The sequence below is a fragment of the Carassius gibelio genome, chromosome B7 (genome assembly GCF_023724105.1).
Source record: "Carassius gibelio isolate Cgi1373 ecotype wild population from Czech Republic chromosome B7, carGib1.2-hapl.c, whole genome shotgun sequence".
Lineage (NCBI taxonomy): Eukaryota > Metazoa > Chordata > Actinopteri > Cypriniformes > Cyprinidae > Carassius > Carassius gibelio.
Window position 1 is genome coordinate 15,478,122 of NC_068402.1, and position 20,312 is coordinate 15,498,433.

Sequence of the window (20,312 nt, forward strand, 5' to 3'; positions counted from 1 at the left end):
TAATGAATATGAAGCAGAAACACAGAAGAAAAAGAAGCAAAGTGGGGGACGGACAGACAAGCAGCACAAGTAGCTCTGTCCGTACCTGTCTGAAAGGTCCTCCGGTAGCCCGTCAGAACGGCACAGCCATCTTAACCCATAAGATAGATGGGCAGGAGTGTAAAGATGAAAGTAATCATTTAAAACCACACAAGCAACTTACTCTACATGTATTTCTCTAGGGGGAATTATGGGTAACACTTTAACCCAGTGCTGGGAGATACACTGGTTCATGCAGTATACAGGTCATATAGTTACACAACCAGTATGACTTAAAAAAAAATAAAAGGACAAGTACCTTAGCAAGGTAAACAGGGCTCTAACTGCCTTCAGAAAAGTTTTGATGTTTTTTTATTTTCATCTTGACTCCATATAAATCATATTAAAATTAGTTACATAAGAGCAGCAATGCTTTGTTTACAGTGGTAATCAAGGAAAGTAGCTATGTTCCATCCACCTAGTCTCGTGTAGCCTGACTGCTGACTGCTGAAGGTCTGGAACCCATGGCAGCTATAATTTGTCATGGCTAAAAAGAAAAAAACACTGGATAGAAATGCCAAGATGTGCATCAATTCTAAAAATGGTAGTCGGATACATTTCTTTTCCGGTAAGGAAACATGCGCCTAAGCTACGACAGAAACACTTTTACCAAATAAATTCCCTAATGCGCAATTCTGACCCATAATTTTGACCCATAAAATGTATTGTTGCCTATTGCTACAATAATATTCCTGTCGACTGTTTTGTGGTCCGGAGTCACATTTAGCGAACTTAATAAGCAAATTACACTTATGTTCTCTTCAACTCACCGAATGGAAATGGTGCTTTATTTCCAAATGTTTTATGCAATATTTCAATTTCGCATAGGTTTAATTCGTAATGGATGGAAACATAGCTACTCTATGACTGCTGTTCCATAAGTGCCACCTGCTGTCAGAGAGTGAATTTGCATTCTCATTCATCCTGTTTGCTGTTTTTTTTTTTGTGTGCAGATATGTTTTATGTAGTACATTTTCACAAAGTCATAATATTCTGTTATTACCTTAAATTGTGAAATTCTACAATCGTATTTACTTTTTTTGATAGTGATTAAAATGTAGTGGTCCTGCAACTAATTCATGCATTCTGATTCATATAAAGGCCCATGCAGTGTAAAACCGATATAAACGATGAAACCACCACAATGAAAAAATTTTTTTTTGGTCATTATCAAAATCACAAAAATGTGCACTGGTATTGGTCTGGTCTCTATCGTTTCCATTCTATAAGAAGACCAACATTTGCTCTGAGCAGATCCAACAGGTGCTTTGGTCTCGCAGGCTTCCTCTGATCGTGCTATTATGGGTGATGATTAGGCCTACTGGGAAAGAAGGCTTTGATAATGGCACCTTTGTGTAATACTTTGAAGCAGAGAGGGGAAAAGCAGCAGTAGTGTTGATAAAACCTGTCTGAATACAAACCTGCGGCCCCCACAGTCATTTCCTAGTAAACACATCAACAGTTTCACTGAATCCATTTCTTTTGGTTCAGCAGATTGACAGAGATGGGCTGAGCTTGTTCAGCAGATGGGCTGAAAATATATTCACAATTCCTCACGTATCACAAGACTCGCTATAGTAGGACTATAAAGTGAACTGAATTTTTATCAGCTGAATGAATCGAGCTTACATCATTGAACTTTAAATGCATGACAAAACACATCACTCTCAACAGGAAAGTGTGTTAGGAAATGCCATAGAATCAGGTCAGATAACACAGAATAGCTATTCTACATTAACAGCAACTATGAATTACAATTACAAACCACATCTTGTGTCCAGCACAAAGTCTTTTAAGCTGCACAATAACATAGGAACTGTATCTTTATCAACAGGATGCAATTGTATCTCAGAGGAAATGAGGACTTTACATTCACCACCAAAGTCTTACATAGCAAAGCAAATAATAACTACACTGCCCATCCCTAATATTAAATATGTAGAATGTTTAATTTTCTTATCTATCCGTTGGTGCTCAAGAGTCATAATTATTTAAAATGATTTCCTTAAAACCGAATGATCCCTTTAAGAGTTTTATTTATGACTTTTACTGGGTCAACTACTCGTTCATACAGTATGGCTATCAAAGAGAAAACTAAATTAAAGAGCCTGTTACCATAGCAACAGCTTTCAGTCTCTTTCTAACTTTCTCCTGGTTACTGACAAGCGTAGCCTCACTTGTTGGCTGTTGTCTGGAAGTGGTGTGACAGTTAAACCGTTTTAATTCAGATTTGAGAAAAAATCTAGTAATTTAAATTTGATTTCAGTTGAACTCTGGAAACATTTTAGTAGAGTACCTCTGTAATTAATGCATCTCTAATACCCTACAGGAGAGGTCAAGGGAAGGAAACCACTCATGCAAACACACAAAAACAAACATAGCAGGCATGGTGTGACAGGGAGGACTCTGACATCTATTCAGGGTCCACATGGGTGTTGCACGCTCTTAAGAGGATACCATGAGGTCTGCCCTGATAAGAGACTCTGTCTTGTGTGCGGCAGCCCGAGGTGACAAAGCACTGGTAAAAACTGAAGAGACAGCAGAGCCATTCACACTGTCAGACACTCTATTATGCAGCTCATTTGAAAAGCAAAAGAGTCAATAAATGTTTTTTCTGTAGGACAGAAATAAAAAAACCTTGCTCTGACTAAACTACTTTCTGATGATGAGATCTAAGAATGATCTCTCATCTTCTTTCCTCTCACTATTGTCTGTGTTAGCTCACTGGTGGCACTAAAGGGATGATTTCCATAAAGCCATTTTGAAACATTATGCACTGTGAAAAATGCTATACAGTTCAAATTGAAGTTGATCAGCCCATTTCATCAAAAAAAAAAAAAAAAAAAAAAAAAAAAAACATAAAGTTGGTTAATTTTTCTTTTCTTTTTTTTATTGTTTTGTGAATTTTCAATTGGATTTAGATTAATCCATCTCAAGTTGTCCAATTAAGGTTGCTTGACCATTTTTCCAAATTTTGTAAGAGTAATTACATCTATGTAATTGCATTGTAAAACCACCATTTTCTTTCTTTTACTTTGTTTAACCGCACGCAGTAGCTGTCTTTGAGTCATGGTCCACAACAAATTTTGGTTAAACTAATCAGACGCTATCAGCAACCTCCATATCTCAGCTTTGAGCTTCTTTACTTATCGCTAGATCATATTACAAGGTACATGTAGATATATAAACATTTGGACTTGAAATTTAAGATCAAACGTAGATAAAGATAGCTCAGGTTTACAAATTAGGAGTCAATTTACAATGGGAAAGTTTGAAGTGTCAACTCTAAGTCTTTATCTTGGGAAATATAGAGTATATAATCACATTGCAGTTGGACCTAAATTTTAAGTTAAAAAAAATAATAATACATTCATGTACCATGAAATATGCTCTAGAGATTTTTCAGACCACTCAGTGTTTATAAAACTATAATTGGGTTTAACTATTTAACTATGGGTTTAACTTGGGTTTAACTTGGGTTTTATTATATCTGAAAAGAGTAAAAAGACTATCTGAAACTAAATACAATTACAGTGATGCATAGTCATGATATGCATCCTGCCCTAACAATTATTATGATAAGAAGTAATATATTACCATGCTTCAATTATGTCTGCAACAGGAAGCTTTAATTACAGCTAAAATGAAATAATGTGCAATACAGACATTGTTAAGCAGCTATATAATGAGCTGGCCATTAGCTTAGCTGTGGCTTTTAGGTTCATTCTCTAAGAGAAGTTAAAACTGTTTTGGACCTGCGTAAATGTATTTTAGGCCAAGTGCTGCTCTTGTTCATTTTACTGTGAATTAAGCACCTATAAATCAAACTAATATTAAACTCACAAATCTTGTAGTGCACATTTAGCTGAGATTGTAGTGTGCCTGTAGCTTACAGCAGTGATATAAAACTTTTCATATGAAAATATCTAACTTGGGAGCATTTCAGTGCGAAACATTTCCACATATTAATAAAATACAGTGCAAGTAAAATGCATATTCATATAAAACTGTCACTGTAAATCCCTCTGTATTTTCAATCACATGGCAGTGCAGTGCCACAGTCCCAGTCGGGAAGCATAATCAAATTACTATTCAGTGAATCACCTATGAGTACACAGATTAAACAGTCGCTGTGACAGACAAAGCAGGAGGGATTAGACCGGGGTTCCCCTGAAATATCATCTACTCTAGATGATTTCCAACGAAAAGGCCACTTTCCAAACATTTTAGTTTTTCTCTTCCCTTTCAACCACTCCCTCCTACAGAAAACACATTCATGACACAGGCAAACCCCAGCATCAGTTAGAAGAACTGCAGAGCAAAGTAATAATAATAATAATAATAATAAGTCACTTGGGCATAAAAACCCACACACTTATGTGAACACAAGTCGTGGACATAAACATACACCTACATGCATCACACTTAATCAAAGTCTCCCTCAAACCTGAATGCTTTAACAACCATTACTCAACCTGTGCAACAAAAAGCCTCAGGGTGACAAGAGCCAAGTACCAGACCCAGGACTGATTCATTTCAGCTCAATAATTCATTTTACATTATTAAAAACAACAAGCCGAGTAATATCGAGTGGGATCAAGCTACACTGTTGCATGACACATCTGTCACATCCCTAAGTGCAGGATATTCTGTTCAGATAATAATCTATTTAGTTGCCATGCGGAAAAACCAGGAACGTTTTCCCAGGCCCCGTGTCAAGGGGCCCCTTCAGGTCCTCTATTGCAAAGCCCACTGCGGGTATCATTGCAGATAAAATAAGGATTTAGCAGTTTGTTCAAGCAATACTGTAATGTCCAGTACAATGTATTAATTACACTATTCCATATTCGCTTCTTTTTTATATCACATTCTTAAAGGAGGAGCCTTATGTTTTCTAGTCTAAAAATGTCCCGTGTGCAGAGGAACTGAATAAACTCTAAATGAGTCACAACAACACCAGACATTTTAACTGATTCAACATAAAGACTGTTTGATTCTCCAGTTTAACTGGGACTGAGGCCAAGCCATGTGGCAAGACAGAGTAACGCGAAAAACGAATTAAAGGGGTGGTCCAAGCTGCTCCCAAAACCGCTATTCATACAAAGATACGTACCATAAAATATCACGTTTCTCTGTACTTTTTCTAAATCCGTAGGTCTTGTAGGTAAATGAACACCAGGACTCTTTTCCTGGATTTAAACATTGTTAAAACACGCTTTCGTAACACAGGATAGATCACGATGGCAGGTAACAACAGCCTCTGGGTGTAGACCGTAACTTTTTCATGCCTTGCCATGTCAGGAACTAAGGCTATTTTAGTTTTAGCTCAAAACCGCTTATCTGAACACTTTGTTTATACTTTTTAATTTTGTTATGGCGAACTGACCGAGCGAACATGTAACAGTGTATCTTTTTTTCCATCGTTCTTTGATTCTTCCAGCTTAATGAACGCAGAGGTTAGTTATTGTCCTTTACGCTGACAACAACTGCCAAGAGACTGACCTTCTCATTATTGTGATACTGAATAATGTTATTGTTACACAGCTGTAGTAACGGTTTCCTTACCTTCAATCTGAGAATCCAACGTGTTTGTCATTTCTATCAAAGTGGCTTCTTTTGTCTTCCCCGTTATTCTCTTCATGATATGTTCGCTCGTTTCTTTTCTCCCACTGGACAATTAAAAAGAATCTGTATGTCAACCAGAATAATCTACCTTTTTTTATTTTTTTTTGGCTGCCGAAAGGGATTTCCGTCTTCAAGCTTTGGGATGTTGGTAGGGAGAATGTAGTGGCTAAACTGTGAATCCCTCGCTCGCTTTCTTCTCCATAACATCAATTACTAGAGGAGCAGCAGCAGCGGCGAGCTGAGAAGACGTGATGATGATGATGATGATGATGTCTTAAAGGGGAGTGGCTTTCCGTCGGCATACTGATATCAAATTCGTGAAAATTATTACTGGGCTCTGAGGTCACGTTCTTTATTTCCTATGTTAAATCACAGTAGTAAACAGTTTTGATTAAATGCAATATTAATCTTTAAAAGTATACGCCTCTATTCGTTTTTCATGTAAAGGAGACTTAAAGGAGATTATGATTCTTACTATAAGCAGTCCTACATATCATTACCTCAATAAATCTTTAATGAAAGCACATTAGATCAGGTCGCACGTGCCTCTATCTTAGAGCATTTGCTCCCTCTGCTGGTCGTTGAGCAGATAGCAAAACGCTGGGGGTGGGGTGTCCCAATCTCATACAGTATAATACCCAAGAGGACTTAAAAGGGTATTCTACCACACTACATTGTTCTAAATATGCTCTAAAATAAGTCGTTTTGGGCATCTATGATTCCATGAAGAATATTTAACAAACATGGAACTTTTCCCGTCCCATTTATTTTTATTTTTTTGTTGAATGTTCATCATACTAAGAAACAAATGATTATTTTAAGAACTACACTTAATATGTGAAATGAATATGAAATCTTTATTAGTTTACACACCAGTCATTACGCACCACCTATATTTATAAATTTAGGTTGAACGAATAGTATATGGTGAAAATGTTTTTATTATTATTATTATTATTACTATGACAAATTAATTAAATTAAGCACATTTATTTTCATATTAAACACCACAACATTAATTTATAACATTACATTTCGGTATTCAAATAATTGAAATATTTATTGAATATTATTTGAATATGTAATAATATATTAGCTATATAAACACATTTGTATTATTTAGATGTATATATTATATTATATTATATTATATTATATTATATTATATTATATTATATTATATTATATTATATTATATTATATTATGTTTGAGAAGAAGTGAACGACGCAGCTGTTTTCTTTCTTGAAGGTAAACTACATTACCCACAAAGCATCTCTTCGTTTAGCATGCGCATTGACTACAGCTAAAGGTATGCTATTGCTTACGTGAACAGCCAGATACGAGTCAAATAACTTGAATAATCTTCAAAATATGGAAGCTATATTTAAATAATTTAGTTATTGAAAATTCTGTAAGGTATAAGCGCGTTTTGAGTTTCTTTAGATCACGTTAATTATCACAGCTAGGCGGAATACGTTAGCTGCTTGCGTTAGCTGTTTTAACGTGCGTGATCAGATTATGTTTCTGTGCTCTGACATTTCATTCTAGTCATGATTTCTTTTTTTGTTAAAATTCCTGTATTTTCCTAATTTCTTTAATTTAATAAGCAAGCAGACATACATAGAAAGATGTTGATTTTGTTTCATACACGCTTAGGAAGAAGAGGACAGCCTCAAGAGGCCACAGCTTTGATCAGGACTCTGGACTTCAGCGATTTTAGCTAAAATGAACATATCGCAGTACGTGTGAGTCTACAAGCCCAGTAAGATACCTGCATGCACCCATGTGTCGTTCCACACGTATAACAAATCCTCTGCTTTATTCAGAGAATTGCCATTATGAAGCAAACAAACGTCTTCATATTAAAGAAACAGCGTCCCAATATCTGTAAAAATATCGATTTTAATTATTATTAATGTATTGGAATACCTGTGCTAAATACATGTGACGTGATTGCATATTTAATAGGTGAAGATCTCACTGCCTGTTTTTCATTCTTGTTTTTTACAGGTGTCTCAAGATCCTTTTGGTGAGCAAGGAGTTCTTCATCTATGCTTTTCTCTCCGTTTGTCAGTTTATCTTTCATGAGTTGGTAAAAATAAATAAATAATAAAGTTTAAGATCCCCATTCTGTTTAGTTTATTAGCACTAGTGTTATGTGCAGTCAATACTTTACATTTACTTTGTTACTCTTGGAGAAACTGTCTGGAGATTCAGGTTTAGTGCATCACTAAGCAAGTATTATAACATTTCTTTTATCTTCAGATCTCTCAGAAGATCTCTCAGCATAAATATCCAGCTTCTAATTGCATCACTTGACCTAACCTCAGAATAGCAGCACAATGAGTGACTCAAACCGCAAAGAAAAGGATGCCCTCAACAGTCTGTCTAATAGAGATACAATTGAACTCCCAGACGATCTTTCTCTGAGCGACTCTGACTCGGATGAGCCCACTGAGCATTTTAGCAGAAAGGTTGAGGACTTGTCATCGTCCTCAGAGGATGAAGACGAGACTCCGCAGTATGTCCAGCCTGTTCCTCAAGAGAATCCCACCTTCAGTCTGACGGGTGGGAGCTCTGGTTTCTTAGATCGGAGCAGAGACATCTTTGCACAGTTGGATAGTGCTGCAAAGCTCACGTCTAAAGATCTAGGTGAAGACAACATCCTCGATGGCACATTCGCCCGTCCTGCTCCACCATCGCCTCCACAGGAAGCTCAAATGAAGTGTGGTGACCAAGAGACGACCAAAAAACAACCTCCAGGTAAAAAACTCCCTGACTATCTTGCAAACCCTGAGCGTTGGACCCACTACAGTCTTGAAGATACAGCTGACACCAGTGATAGAGTGAATACTCAGATCGCTCATCAGTTTATACAAGGTCTTCAAGACAGCAGGAGGTCTCAGAAAGATGTGCTTGAGACTTTCACTCCAGCTTTTAACCAGGATCATGGCAGCCCCAGTGAGAATAAGATTGTGTTCACTAAACCCAAGATTAAAGATCAGAGTGGGAGCAAACTTGATCATGCTAAGAAGGAAGGAGTCGAACTTCAACATTTGGATGACAGACAAGAGGCTGATGAAGGAGAGGATGGTCCTCTTCACCGCCGCTTCAGCTCACCGGAAAATAAATCGAAAAAAAGAAAGTGGAGGACTGAAATAGAGGAGGAAGACAAAAAAGTGTCCAGTGTTGTCTTCAACAGCAGCAAGAAAGTAAATCGCAAACACTTCCGTAAAACGCTAGAAGATGATGTTGTCAATGAGTGAGCATTTTGTACATAAATACTTAAAACTGTTGTTTTAATGTTTGTTTTTCAAACATACTATTTTGTATAAAGTTGTTTGACTTTCCACGTATCTAAGTTTTTGTTGTATAATCCATGAAAAGCTCTTGCTGTAATACTGTACAGGATAGTCAAACTAAATAACCCACATATCTGTAGATTGAAAACCTGTCTGCAGCCTATCAGTGTTTTAGTGTGTGTGTACAATAGTTCTGAGGTACTGTGTCGAATTTGTATGACCACTTTTCATGAATAAATTTGACTCAGTTATGTACTTTGAGATCACATTTAATAATTGTGCTTTGTCTTAATGTTGGTGAAAATGTCGGCTCAATGTTTTGCATGGACACGTGCTGGTTGATCATGAACAATGCAAATTAGAAGAGGAATTCTGTTTCTGGTACAGTAGCAAGGCTATCACAGCCATGTGCATTAAGTTTGACAAGGACAACTTCATTTATTTATTTTTTTTCTTATAATAATAATAATAAAAAAAAAAACTCCCACTATCTAAACCAAATTATAGACGCATGATAACAAGATACATTAACATGATACTATACAATATTGATTATATATAAAATTATTTATTATTATTATTGTTTTTTTAAAGCAAGTGTTTTGGGTGCGCTTTATAATTTTGAAAATGCAGGCGTGACAAAAACTGATGCGGCAACGTCTGTGTGTAGTGTGAACTTCTTTAAGGAGAAGGCCAAGTTGAGTTTTGATCTCTCGTTATCAGTATTAATATGCGGTATCGACAGTAAAGAAGCCTCAGCCCGCCCTTCAACTGAAAGCGATGACGTATGTGCTCTCACCTGTAAAGGTAAATGGCACGAGCATACCATCGTGCTCGCGGAGCTCTTAAACATAAAAATGCGGAAGTCCACACTCCTTTCGATCGCTCTCAGTTTTAATTTCTCGCTTTAGAGCTGGACATCGGCTATGTGAGGATTAAAGAAGAGACACCGCGTCAGTCTGCCTATAGCCTGCTTAACCGATCTGCTTTGGGAACTTTGATGAGGATGTTCTTCACTGATCGAGAGGTACTGTGTGTGTGTGTGTGTGTGTGTGTATTGCAGGTTTCGCAGGTGCATAGGTCTCTGTGACTGGTCTTGAAGTTTCTTCATTTGATCATTGAGAGACTTTTGATCGCTCATGTGAAGAAAAAAGCGAAATGCTGCTTTCTGACTAAATAAAGCTATTTAGAATGAAAAATGCTTTTAAATACCATTAAATGTATAATTTTCAGAACAGTAGACAGAGTAGCAGTTTCTGTGTTGCACTCACCTTCTCGTAAACATCATTGGCTAATCTTACTGAAACAATGAGTTCCACAATATAGAGAGAGGCAATTCACATTAACTGTCCCATAGCACTGTTAAATGTAGTTATTTACAGTCTTCTGTCAAGCAAGACAAAACCATTGTTATAGCTATATAGTTTTTTCTTCGTGAATGACTGTGTACTGGGATGTTAAATAGCAGTCTCATTTAAATTATTAAAATGAGTGCAGTGTAGTTATTTCACAATGATATAAAAGTGTTATTTAGGAGGGATTGATGACCTCAGAAGATGACGAACTTTTCTGAGGAACAGTCACCGGACCTGAACATCTTGTTGCGGAGAGCTTTCAGGTGTATGTGTATGCTTCAGAAGAGAGGCTTTGCTGTGACTGTAAACATATTGTGCACTACCATGTTTGCGTACTCTCATGGTTTACTAAAACAATAGTTATTTGTTTCTTTATTTTATGGATTAGATATGACTCATTTTTAATGGATGTGAGATATTGAGTGAAATGATCATGATGTGTTCGTATTGCGTATAATGTGTGCAAAATCTGAATGAATAATGGTATTGTTGTAGTTGAACAGGTTATTTGTCTTGAGGCTGTGCTGCTTTAAATGTCTTAGAGCAAGAAACATACTTTCATTGTAGTGGCTTTAGTCAATGATTATGCAAGGCAAAATCCATGTGATTCCTCAGTGTTTCTGTCTTTCCGACACACACTCAGATAATTATCATAGTATAAAAGGTTACCCAAAGGCATGTTTAGACCTGTAGTCATACCAGCAATTAAATCTTCTGTCAAACAGAATGTAAACTAAACTACAGGAATAAGAAATAAAGCTTTAAAACGCTACCACAAGAAGTTGTTTTATGAAATAAAGTTCTGATTATTATTATTTTTTAACATAGATGATTTGTTTCATTTCCTTTGACTTTATGAATGATAAGCATAATCCTATGATATCATTCCCATCCCATTTTTTCACAAGCACGTGGTTTCTGAAAGACTGTAAATAAGCACCACCGAAGTCCAGATACACTTGGATCCAAAAACCTGACCCGGCTAGTAAAATTGATTTATACTAATTTAATGATTTAAAAAAGAAATGTGAGCAAAAATCTTCATTGAAAAATAAATAAATAAAATGCTCCCACTGTAATACTATGGTCAGTTTGCTTTTTTATAGTATAAAGGCTAGTCATTAAGTATCACTGTCCAGCTGTCATTGTAATAACTTGCATGAGGATGGGTTAGACATTTGCGTTTCAATTGAGATAAGGATGGCTCCACAAACAAAATTTCAATTTGCATTATGCACATTTTCCTTTACAGTATATCTGTTAAAGATATTGGGTTGATTACTTTTAAGTAAATACAGAAGTCTTGCTGCTGTCCAATATATATGAGGGACAGTGGCAGCAGATGTAGAATTCAGAATCAGACTGAGGGAGTTCACATATACGCTGCAATGAAGCATTGTTTAGAATAATGTATGCATATAAAGTGTTTTTACCTATTCTTTGTCATTCCTGTGTATTGTAGGAAGATGTTGCTCTGTATGAGCTGGACAATGGAAATGAGCCTTTACTTACATCACAGGTATGAAAAGAAACCATGCGTTTTTGTCCATTTGTTGACCAACTGGCCTCAATATAACAGTCACCATACTGATATTTCTTCATGAGCACATGTTCAGATATGATAAGCAGTGCACATGCAAAGCACATGATGAAATCCCCACACTATGGTCATAATGTCACATTCACACCACCACTTGCCTTGCATGACCTAAACTTCCCGAGAAAACCACATTATAGTCACAGACACAAATGCTGAAACAGTCAGCCATAATACAGTCATCTGATCAATAATTGAAGTTCACAGAAAAATTGCATATCTGCAGCTATATTCTCTCTTCCTTAACCTAGTTTCTGTTTTTGTTTCATTCAGCGTAACTTGTACCTCCCCCGATTATATGACTATGTCCTGGTGGCTGAAAAAGTGGAGGACATGGAGGACCAAATCTTCAAGAAGCAGGATGCCTTTATCTGCGAACTGAAACGGAAGAACATTAAAGTGACTGTATGTTGTGTCACCATCAAACACATTAGTGTTGTGTCATTTAGATTTTTTCTGCTAAATTTTGCTTACTTCGGGCTCTCATTTCTATTGAACAGAGAATTGAGCATGAAGAAAAGGTATTCTTCGGTATCTGTGCACCTGAGGAGATTTTTACAAGGTACAAGTACTTACTAAAGGTGTCTGATGCCTGTAACTGGAGTGGAGAGCAAAAGTGTGACTTGTCTGTCTCATTTTGCACCAGGTGAGGGTCACAATAAATATCCTCACTTAGCATAAAATGCATTTGAAATCGGTTGTTCCACTCAAAGCTTTTGTAATGAGTTTCTATTTTTATGTTTCACAGAATCAGGATTGTCCACTTTGTCTTGAACAATACGTTTATAGGAACAGGAGGTAAATTTTTATGAATAGTGCTATAATAACCCCACATTAAACTTATTATAGGGGTGTATAATGTTATCAGTTTTTGATTATTAATTCAACGATACATAGCCTTATTACAGTAACACATCTGTTAATAATAGTATTACTGTTCTAGTTTTCATTAATAACCATTGCTATATAGATGATAACTTATTTAGTGCTCTTATGAATGTCGTTAGCATGATTTTGTGAAAATTTAACTCCAATACTCAATTAAATCGCATAGACGTTTTCATGACTGTTGATTTTTTTTTTCATTCTGTAATTTTTTTTTCCACATACAGACCTCTGCACTAGTGTCATATGCTATTGTTTTGATAGCGTTGATAAAGTTTCTGACAGATAGTAGCATGATGTTATTTTTTAATAATTGAATTTATTTATTTACTTACCGAATGTGATATCCTGTCAGCAATCAAATATTGCTTTAAAAACAAATATAAACCTGAAAAATAAATCAGAAATAAACCGAAATGAGTTCAAATCTTTTGTAAATGAGATAAGATAAAGATACCGCTAACCCTAAACTACAACTTCCCGCTCTTATCAACTTTCTGAAGTAGAAAAGACAATTCCAAAGACATTTATAATAGCTGGATCTGGCAACACACTTTCTCAAGCCTTGTTCACTCTGCCAGTGTCTTGCAGAGATCATTTTCATACCAGGGGTGCTAAACATTCTTGCAAACTGTCTAAACTTAATTATACATACAGACACTCAAATGAGGAGCTTTAAGCAGCAGATTAATCTTTTAGAGATCAGACGGACCTCAGTGACCTCATAGCTGACTACAGGCATGATAAAATGGTGTAATGTAAAACTAAACTGAATCTAAATGTGTTTACATTCGCCTTAGCACATATTAAAATGCTTTAGATATAAATAGAAACACCCATTCATGTTCAATTTGTTTTAAGAAATATAAGAAAGGTCTTATACAATATTGTCAATGTCTCTGTCCATTATTTTACTCTGTTAGAGGGCCTTAGAGACCTGCTGTGTAAAGGTGCTTTTGAGTCCACCTTCTGTCTGCATGAGGTAAGTGTCTTTAAGCCCTTATTTGTTATATTAATCTACACTGTAGCCTAATGAAACATAAAATAAATGTCTGAGCTTTTTATTCTAAAAGGTTGTGTTAAACATTGTTGACTTGTCTCTTCAGAAAAAAGAACAGAAAAAACTAAAGAAGAAGTGGGCAAGCTGGTTGTCAGTAATGAGGCTTTTTAAACAGCCTGTCACTGATGTCAAGTAAGTACTCTTTGTTTTATCTTCTTCTCTGTTTTTTGATCATATATTTTTTTTAAACACTATCTGTACGCACATATTTTTTAGGGACTATTTTGGGGAGAAAGTGGCACTGTATTTCCTGTGGCTGGGCTGGTACACACGCATGCTCGTCCCTGCAGCCGTTATTGGTGTTGTTGTGTTCTTGTATGGCCTTGCCTTCTTCAATACAAGTCCACTCATGTGAGTATATTTAGAGCAAACAGATTCACGTGAGTGTTGAGGTGTAGAGACAGATGATAGATCAAATTCAGTCAGACCAATCTGATTTTAATCTACACCCCATTATCTCTTGTGTAATGTGGTGTGTTCTTACAGTCATGAAGTCTGTGACTCCAACATCGTCATGTGTCCAAGATGTGACATAAGATGCAGCGAATGGAACCTGTCTGACACCTGTACATATGCCAAGGTCAGATAATGAACTGTTTAATTATAATTCATCACTTTTCGACACTATTAGTTGTTATATATGATATATAACAGTTAATAGTGTTGACAAGTGCTGAATATCACCAAGTCTGCATTTATGTGTACAAAAATGCCATTCAAACTTTAATACTGTGAAATAATATTGAAATTTAAAAAGGTTTTTAATAAAATAAAGTATATCATTTTTTTTTTTTTTTTTGTGATGGCAAAGCTGTGTTTTTATCAGTTTTTACTCTAGTCTCCAGTGTCACATGGTCCTTCAGAATTCATTCTGATTTGCTGATTTGGAAACAGTTGTGGCGCTAAATAATTTAGCATAAACCACTATTTTTTTCTGAATTCTTTGATAGTTAGAAAGTTCAAAATAAATATTTTGTAATATTATAATTGTCTTTGTTATTTGTAGTACATATTTACTGAGTGAAAGTGTTAATTTCTTCTGAAAATTAATCTTACTAACCCAAACATTAGAAGAGTAGTGTGTATTCAAAATAAACAACACTATTATCTGCCAGTCAATGTTGCCAAATCTGTGGTTTTCCTGTGGTATTGGGCTACATTGACACTGTTGCCATGGGTTGTTTTTCATGTCTGAAGGTGGAAGCGACACCAGTAACATGACATTTAGCCCCAGAAATGCTAATTTTAACTGGGAGTCCTGCCAAAAAACTTGTATTTTACCCCCACGGAATGCAATTGTTAATGGGGGGACCCCCTCAAAATACGATTGGACTAGTTTCGGGAAGTAATTGGGGAGGTTTTATTGTGAAAACCTGTAAACCCTGCTGCCAGGGCTTCTCTGTGTTGTCTTGAATAGTTGTGTTAACAAAGCAAATTCTTACCAACAGGTGAGCCAACTATTCGACAATGAAGGGACGGTGGCTTTTGCCATGTTCATGGCAATTTGGGGTGAGTTTTTGTGAGTTAGCAAAAATGAAATCCATATTTCTATGTGATATGACATAGATGTTACAGTACTGTAATGTTGTTTGATTAGCAACCCTGTTCTTGGAGCTGTGGAAGAGACATCGAGCTCTGCATGTGTCAAAGTGGAAAGTGTTTGACTGGTGTGAGGAGGAGGTAAGGGTTATTACTTTTTTCCTCATCATCATTTTTAGCATATTTAAGGTGCACCTTCTAATGGAGCCAAATAACTCGGTTTGTGCACAGGAAGAATTGATTTTGGAGATCGTAAATAACCCCAAGTGTAAGCCGAAAGAGTTCACACATTCCTACCTGCGCAGCATCGTGGTGCTTCTTTTGGTCACATTAGTGGTGAGAATGGTTCCCTTACTACTTACTACTTACACATACAAACAAACAAACGATGTGACAAATAATCTTTTATCTTCATTGTGTTCAGCTGGTGGTGATCATAGGTCTGACCCAAGCTCTGGTCATCTGCCGTGTTTTAACTGCAATATTGTTGTCCCAAAGCACTTGGCACTTTCTGCGCGATAATTCCTCCACAATTGCCATGTTAACTGGAGCAGTACTGCACTACATTACTATTCAGATCATGACTCGGGTAAGTACAGGTACTGGTAGATTAACTGTCCAATGAGGAAAGAAATTGCTTGGAAGAAAATAATAGATTCATTTCCTTTCAGGTCAACAAAATTGTGGCCTTCAAACTGTGTGAATTTGGTGGGTATTAAATGTTGTTAGAATGAAATCGATCACGTTAATAAACTACCTGTTACTAAAACGTAATACCTGTTTATTTGCAGAAAAGCCCCGCTCTTTTGCAATCACAGAGAAGCACTTCACAGTGAAGATGTTCACATTTCAATTCTTCACTCTGTTCTCTTCTTTATTTTATGTGGCATTCTTTCTAGGAAGGTAATTGTTTGCATGTGTGTATGCTTTTGGAGTTATATTCTGTTGTGCAAGGCAGACTATTCAAAGCGTCTCTTTATGTTGTACTTAGAATCAATGGCTATCCAGGAAACTATGTTCGAATTGCAGGGAAATGGAGACTAGAAGAGGTATGTCATGCCAGTATTATTTTATAGTACATTTATATTAATAAATGCATATTTAGCTAAATGTATGCAGTTGTCAGACACTAATCTTGAAATCTAATTGCAAACCAAAACATTCTGTGATTTAGTGCCATCCAAGCGGCTGCCTTACAGATCTCTTCATCCAGATGGCTGTTATTCTGCTGCTCAAACAAACAATCAACAACATATTTGAGTTCACAGTGCCGTAAGTGTTTTCTAAAATACTGCGGACATTAAAACCAAATAAGATCAAATCTTCATATTTTTCCAGATTAAAATAAATACACTATTTATTTGATAAATAGTTTTCTGTCTCTACTTCTTTTTCTTTGTTGGTGGCCATAGCTGGTTCAAGCTGTGTTTTAAGCGGACGAAAGCCAAGACGATGCGCAGGAAGTGTGGTAACTGTTACCGGAAGGCATGTCAAGAGGAGGAGGGCAACTTCGACCAATGTGACCTCTGCAAGCTTCGTAACTGGATGGAAAACTATGACCTGAATGCTGTCAATGCATTCAGCTTGTTTAATGAGTTTTTGGAGATGGGTTGGTATCTTTCTTGGTTACTGGTCTACACTAGTTTTACAGCACCACTGACTGACACTGATCACGATTAATCGCATCCAAAATAAAAGTTTTTATATACATAACATGTAATGTATATATAAATGCACACACGCAGTATATATTTTGAAAAGATTTACATATATATTTATCTCCATATAATTTATATTATATATAAATATATCTAATATATAAAAGTTACTTATATTTCTTAAATATATACATGCTTGTGTGTGTATTTGCATATACATAATAAATATACACAGTATACACACATATGCATATCTGAAAAAAAAACAACAACGTATTTTGGATGCAATTAATCTCGATTCATCTTTTGACAGCACACATTTTGACATTTCTTTGAGTAATCTTTACAGTAAAGCCACATGCTTTACTGTGGTAAAGCATGTGGTAAAGCATGTGGCTTTTTTTGTGGTAATGTTCCCATGCTAAAGTATCTTCCTTTGACATATCTGTTCTCTGTGTCATTAGTTCTTCAGTTCAGTTTCACCACCATCTTCGTGGCTGCGTTCCCTTTGGCTCCCTTATTGGCTCTTATCAATAACATATTTGAGATCAGACTGGATGCCATCAAGATGGTCAGCCTTGAGCGCCGCTTAGTGCCCAAAAAGACAAATGACATTGGTGAATAGCTACTGTATTTGTGTAGAGGATGATGTGTACAGTATGTCAGTTTTCAGCTTCAAGTAAACATAATGTGGCGTTTATTCTCCTCCGGCAGGTGTGTGGACTAGAATATTAGAAGCTGTCGGGGTGATGGCTGTCATTGCTAATGGACTAGTGATTGGGATTTCCTCTGACTTCATTCCACGTCTGGTGTATCGTTACCATTACGGACCTTGTGCTACCAGCAATAGTACAAGCCTGGAGTGAGTAGGAAATCAAATAAAACAAATTATCCCACCTTTTCATCTCACCACAGTTTATTGGCAAAAAAGTGTCATATCAAACAATTTGTTTGTTGATTTGTTTAAGCATATATTTCTTCTGTAATGAGTACATTTATTTTGTCTGACAGCTGTATGACTGGATATATCAACAACACTCTGGCAACAGCATTCATGTCAAATGTGTACGTCAAAGAAGACTTCAAGTACTTCATAGAGCATGGAAATAATATTACGCAGTGCAGGTGACACTTGTTTTGGTGGTTTTGATGTACCTTTTAATCATCAACTTTATTGGTTTGTTCATACGGGTTAATAAGGGAATTGCTTCATGTGCAATGTGTATTTTACAGTTACAAAGACTACCGCAGTGATGAAGACCAGAGTCTTACCTCTCAGTTTTGGCTCATTCTGGCACTCCGCTTTGCCTTTGTGATTCTGTTCGAGGTACACATATTTTTATTAGTTCTATGCATCTTTTAATGTGCAAAAATCAAACTGTGTTGATTTTTGGTTAAACATTGTCTGAGATCTTCTCTCTCTGCTCAGCATGTAGTGGTGATGTGCAAGTTTATTGCGGCCTGGTTTATACCTGACAATCCCACCAGAGTGAAAAATGAAAGGCTTGATGACAAACTGAAAAGACTGAAAAAGGAACTTGAGTAAGTATACTTGAGTAAGACTGAGATATAACTCATTCTTGCAGCTTTGCATTTGTTGTGAAGTTATATTCAAATATTTAGAAGTCACAGCAAAAAATCTTCTCTGTGATTTCTTATGAACTGTTCCTGTGTTTCTGTTTCTAACAGGGAAGCAGATGCAGTTTATAACAGCAGAAGCACTGAGGTTTGAGCGCTGAAGGTTCAAACCAGATTCTTTTATATCCTAGATTTGAAAACCCGACTTCCGTGTGCACAAGACTTTACACAAGGAAGATTTCTGTATTTGAGATCATTATCTCACTTGTATCCATACATGAAATGTATCTCTTCACTACCTTTAGAACCATCATTGGAGGTTTGCTGTCTTTGCAGTTTACAGTTTTCCCTCGGGATGCATCATACATGCTCTGCTTCAGAGGGATACACCGTACATTTTAGTTGTATCATAAATTAATTATTTCTGAGCAAGGAAAGAAAATTAAGCTCTTTAAATAAAGAACTGTGAAAATGTAAATTGAGACAGTTGATGCATTTTTTTTATTTAGTATGAAACGAGCCTAAAAGTATCCATTCATTTTGTTGCCAAATGTTTATTTTACGATGATTTATATTGACTAGAAGACTATGTTAACAGGATATATTGATATATTTTGGTGTTTACTTTTAAGAAGTAAGAAAGCTTCAACACATCTTTGGCTTCACTGACGTTTTATCTAAATCCAAAGAAGTTATGTCAGTGTGTGGCATGCTCTTTATAATGCTGTCAATGGCTTTTCTAAACAACTTTCTTACTCATTAAATATAAATATATATTGATATTGTATTGTATTTTTGATATTGTCTTATTGATGTGTTCATTAATTATGTTCAATAAATGAAGTAATGGCGTGAAATGTTGAAGTCGAAGTTGGAATAAAAATGTCCGCATTTTTTCCACCGTAAGGTGTCACTGCTGAGTTGCTTCAGACGAAGATTGAGTATTGTATTGCACAGAGATTACATAGTTGCTTTTGGTCAGTCTGGTTTGTCTTATTCTGTCAGCTGCTTAAGATAAGCTGTATTAGGTTACTTCTTCTTCATGATTTTGCAAGAATTTAATAGTAGAAATAATAAATGGAATGTGAAGGAGGTTTATGTTTTTTCCTTGATATTTCCTCATATTCATAAACCTTCCTAAAATATCAATAAATCTTATTTTATGTATCTTCTTAAAATAGTCCTTGAAAAGATGAGCCAGCTGTGTCTTATCTGGTAGCAGAACTTGTTCATTCACTCTTTTTATATAAAACGACAACTTTTTTTGAACTGCTGCTTTCTCTAAGTGTTGCTGAGAGTCATTTCATGTGTGCATATTTCTGTGGCTGCGTTGGGCTTTTCCGCTCAGCCAAATATACTTGGCTCAGACCACTCAAACCAGATATGCGTAAAATGTGGAGTGCCTTTGTAATTTAGGGACATTATAGGTCTTAATCTTCCTTTTTAATTACCATTTCACTCATGCGGATAAAATGCTTTGAATTTAACTTCTGTCCTTGAGAATTTTTCTCTGTTAGGAAAATGCTGGGCAGATGATCTTTGAAAACAAACATCTCTCTGTAGTCTGTTCTCTCGCTGTCTTCATCCACTGAGCCCTCTGTCTCTCTGAGTAAAGTCAGGCCAAAGCTGTTTGT

The 20,312-nt window shown here is 36.1% G+C and overlaps 3 protein-coding genes across 6 annotated transcripts in view; 2 read left to right on the top strand and 1 right to left on the bottom strand.

Moving 5' to 3' along the window:
- Window positions 1–5,955, bottom strand: part of ano5b (anoctamin 5b) — a 28,537-nt gene extending 22,582 nt beyond the window's left edge. Inside the window, exon 1 of the mRNA XM_052561281.1 lies at window positions 5,644–5,955. Within this exon, the coding sequence (XP_052417241.1) occupies window positions 5,644–5,719 (76 nt within the window). The 5' untranslated portion in view covers window positions 5,720–5,955. The remainder of the gene's footprint in view (window positions 1–5,643) is intronic.
- A 1,015-nt stretch (window positions 5,956–6,970) lies between these two features.
- On the top strand, window positions 6,971–9,282 carry tssc4 (tumor suppressing subtransferable candidate 4). 4 transcript variants are annotated; one of them, XM_052562342.1, is made up of 4 exons: window positions 6,971–7,013; window positions 7,361–7,466; window positions 7,715–7,733; window positions 7,970–9,282. In XM_052562342.1, the coding sequence occupies exon 4, from the start codon at window positions 8,047–8,049 to the stop codon at window positions 8,968–8,970; it is 924 nt and encodes a 307-aa protein (XP_052418302.1). In that variant the 5' UTR covers window positions 6,971–7,013; window positions 7,361–7,466; window positions 7,715–7,733; window positions 7,970–8,046; the 3' UTR covers window positions 8,971–9,282. The 4 variants fall into 4 exon arrangements, with proteins under 4 accessions (XP_052418302.1, XP_052418304.1, XP_052418303.1 ...); XM_052562344.1 differs by having other exon boundaries at window positions 7,982–9,282; XM_052562343.1 differs by lacking the exon at window positions 6,971–7,013 and adding an exon at window positions 7,102–7,120.
- Window positions 9,283–9,798: 516 nt separating this feature from the next.
- Window positions 9,799–19,456, top strand: ano9b (anoctamin 9b). Its single transcript, XM_052560000.1, has 24 exons — window positions 9,799–10,033; window positions 11,824–11,880; window positions 12,232–12,363; window positions 12,459–12,604; window positions 12,707–12,756; window positions 13,767–13,825; window positions 13,950–14,035; window positions 14,120–14,254; window positions 14,390–14,483; window positions 15,352–15,412; window positions 15,501–15,583; window positions 15,674–15,778; window positions 15,867–16,031; window positions 16,114–16,150; window positions 16,234–16,345; window positions 16,434–16,491; window positions 16,617–16,714; window positions 16,855–17,051; window positions 17,565–17,717; window positions 17,815–17,962; window positions 18,112–18,225; window positions 18,334–18,427; window positions 18,530–18,642; window positions 18,790–19,456. Exons 1-24 carry the CDS (start codon window positions 10,007–10,009, stop codon window positions 18,830–18,832), a joined length of 2,367 nt encoding a protein of 788 aa, XP_052415960.1. The 5' UTR covers window positions 9,799–10,006; the 3' UTR covers window positions 18,833–19,456.
- Window positions 19,457–20,312: the final 856 nt, after the last annotated feature.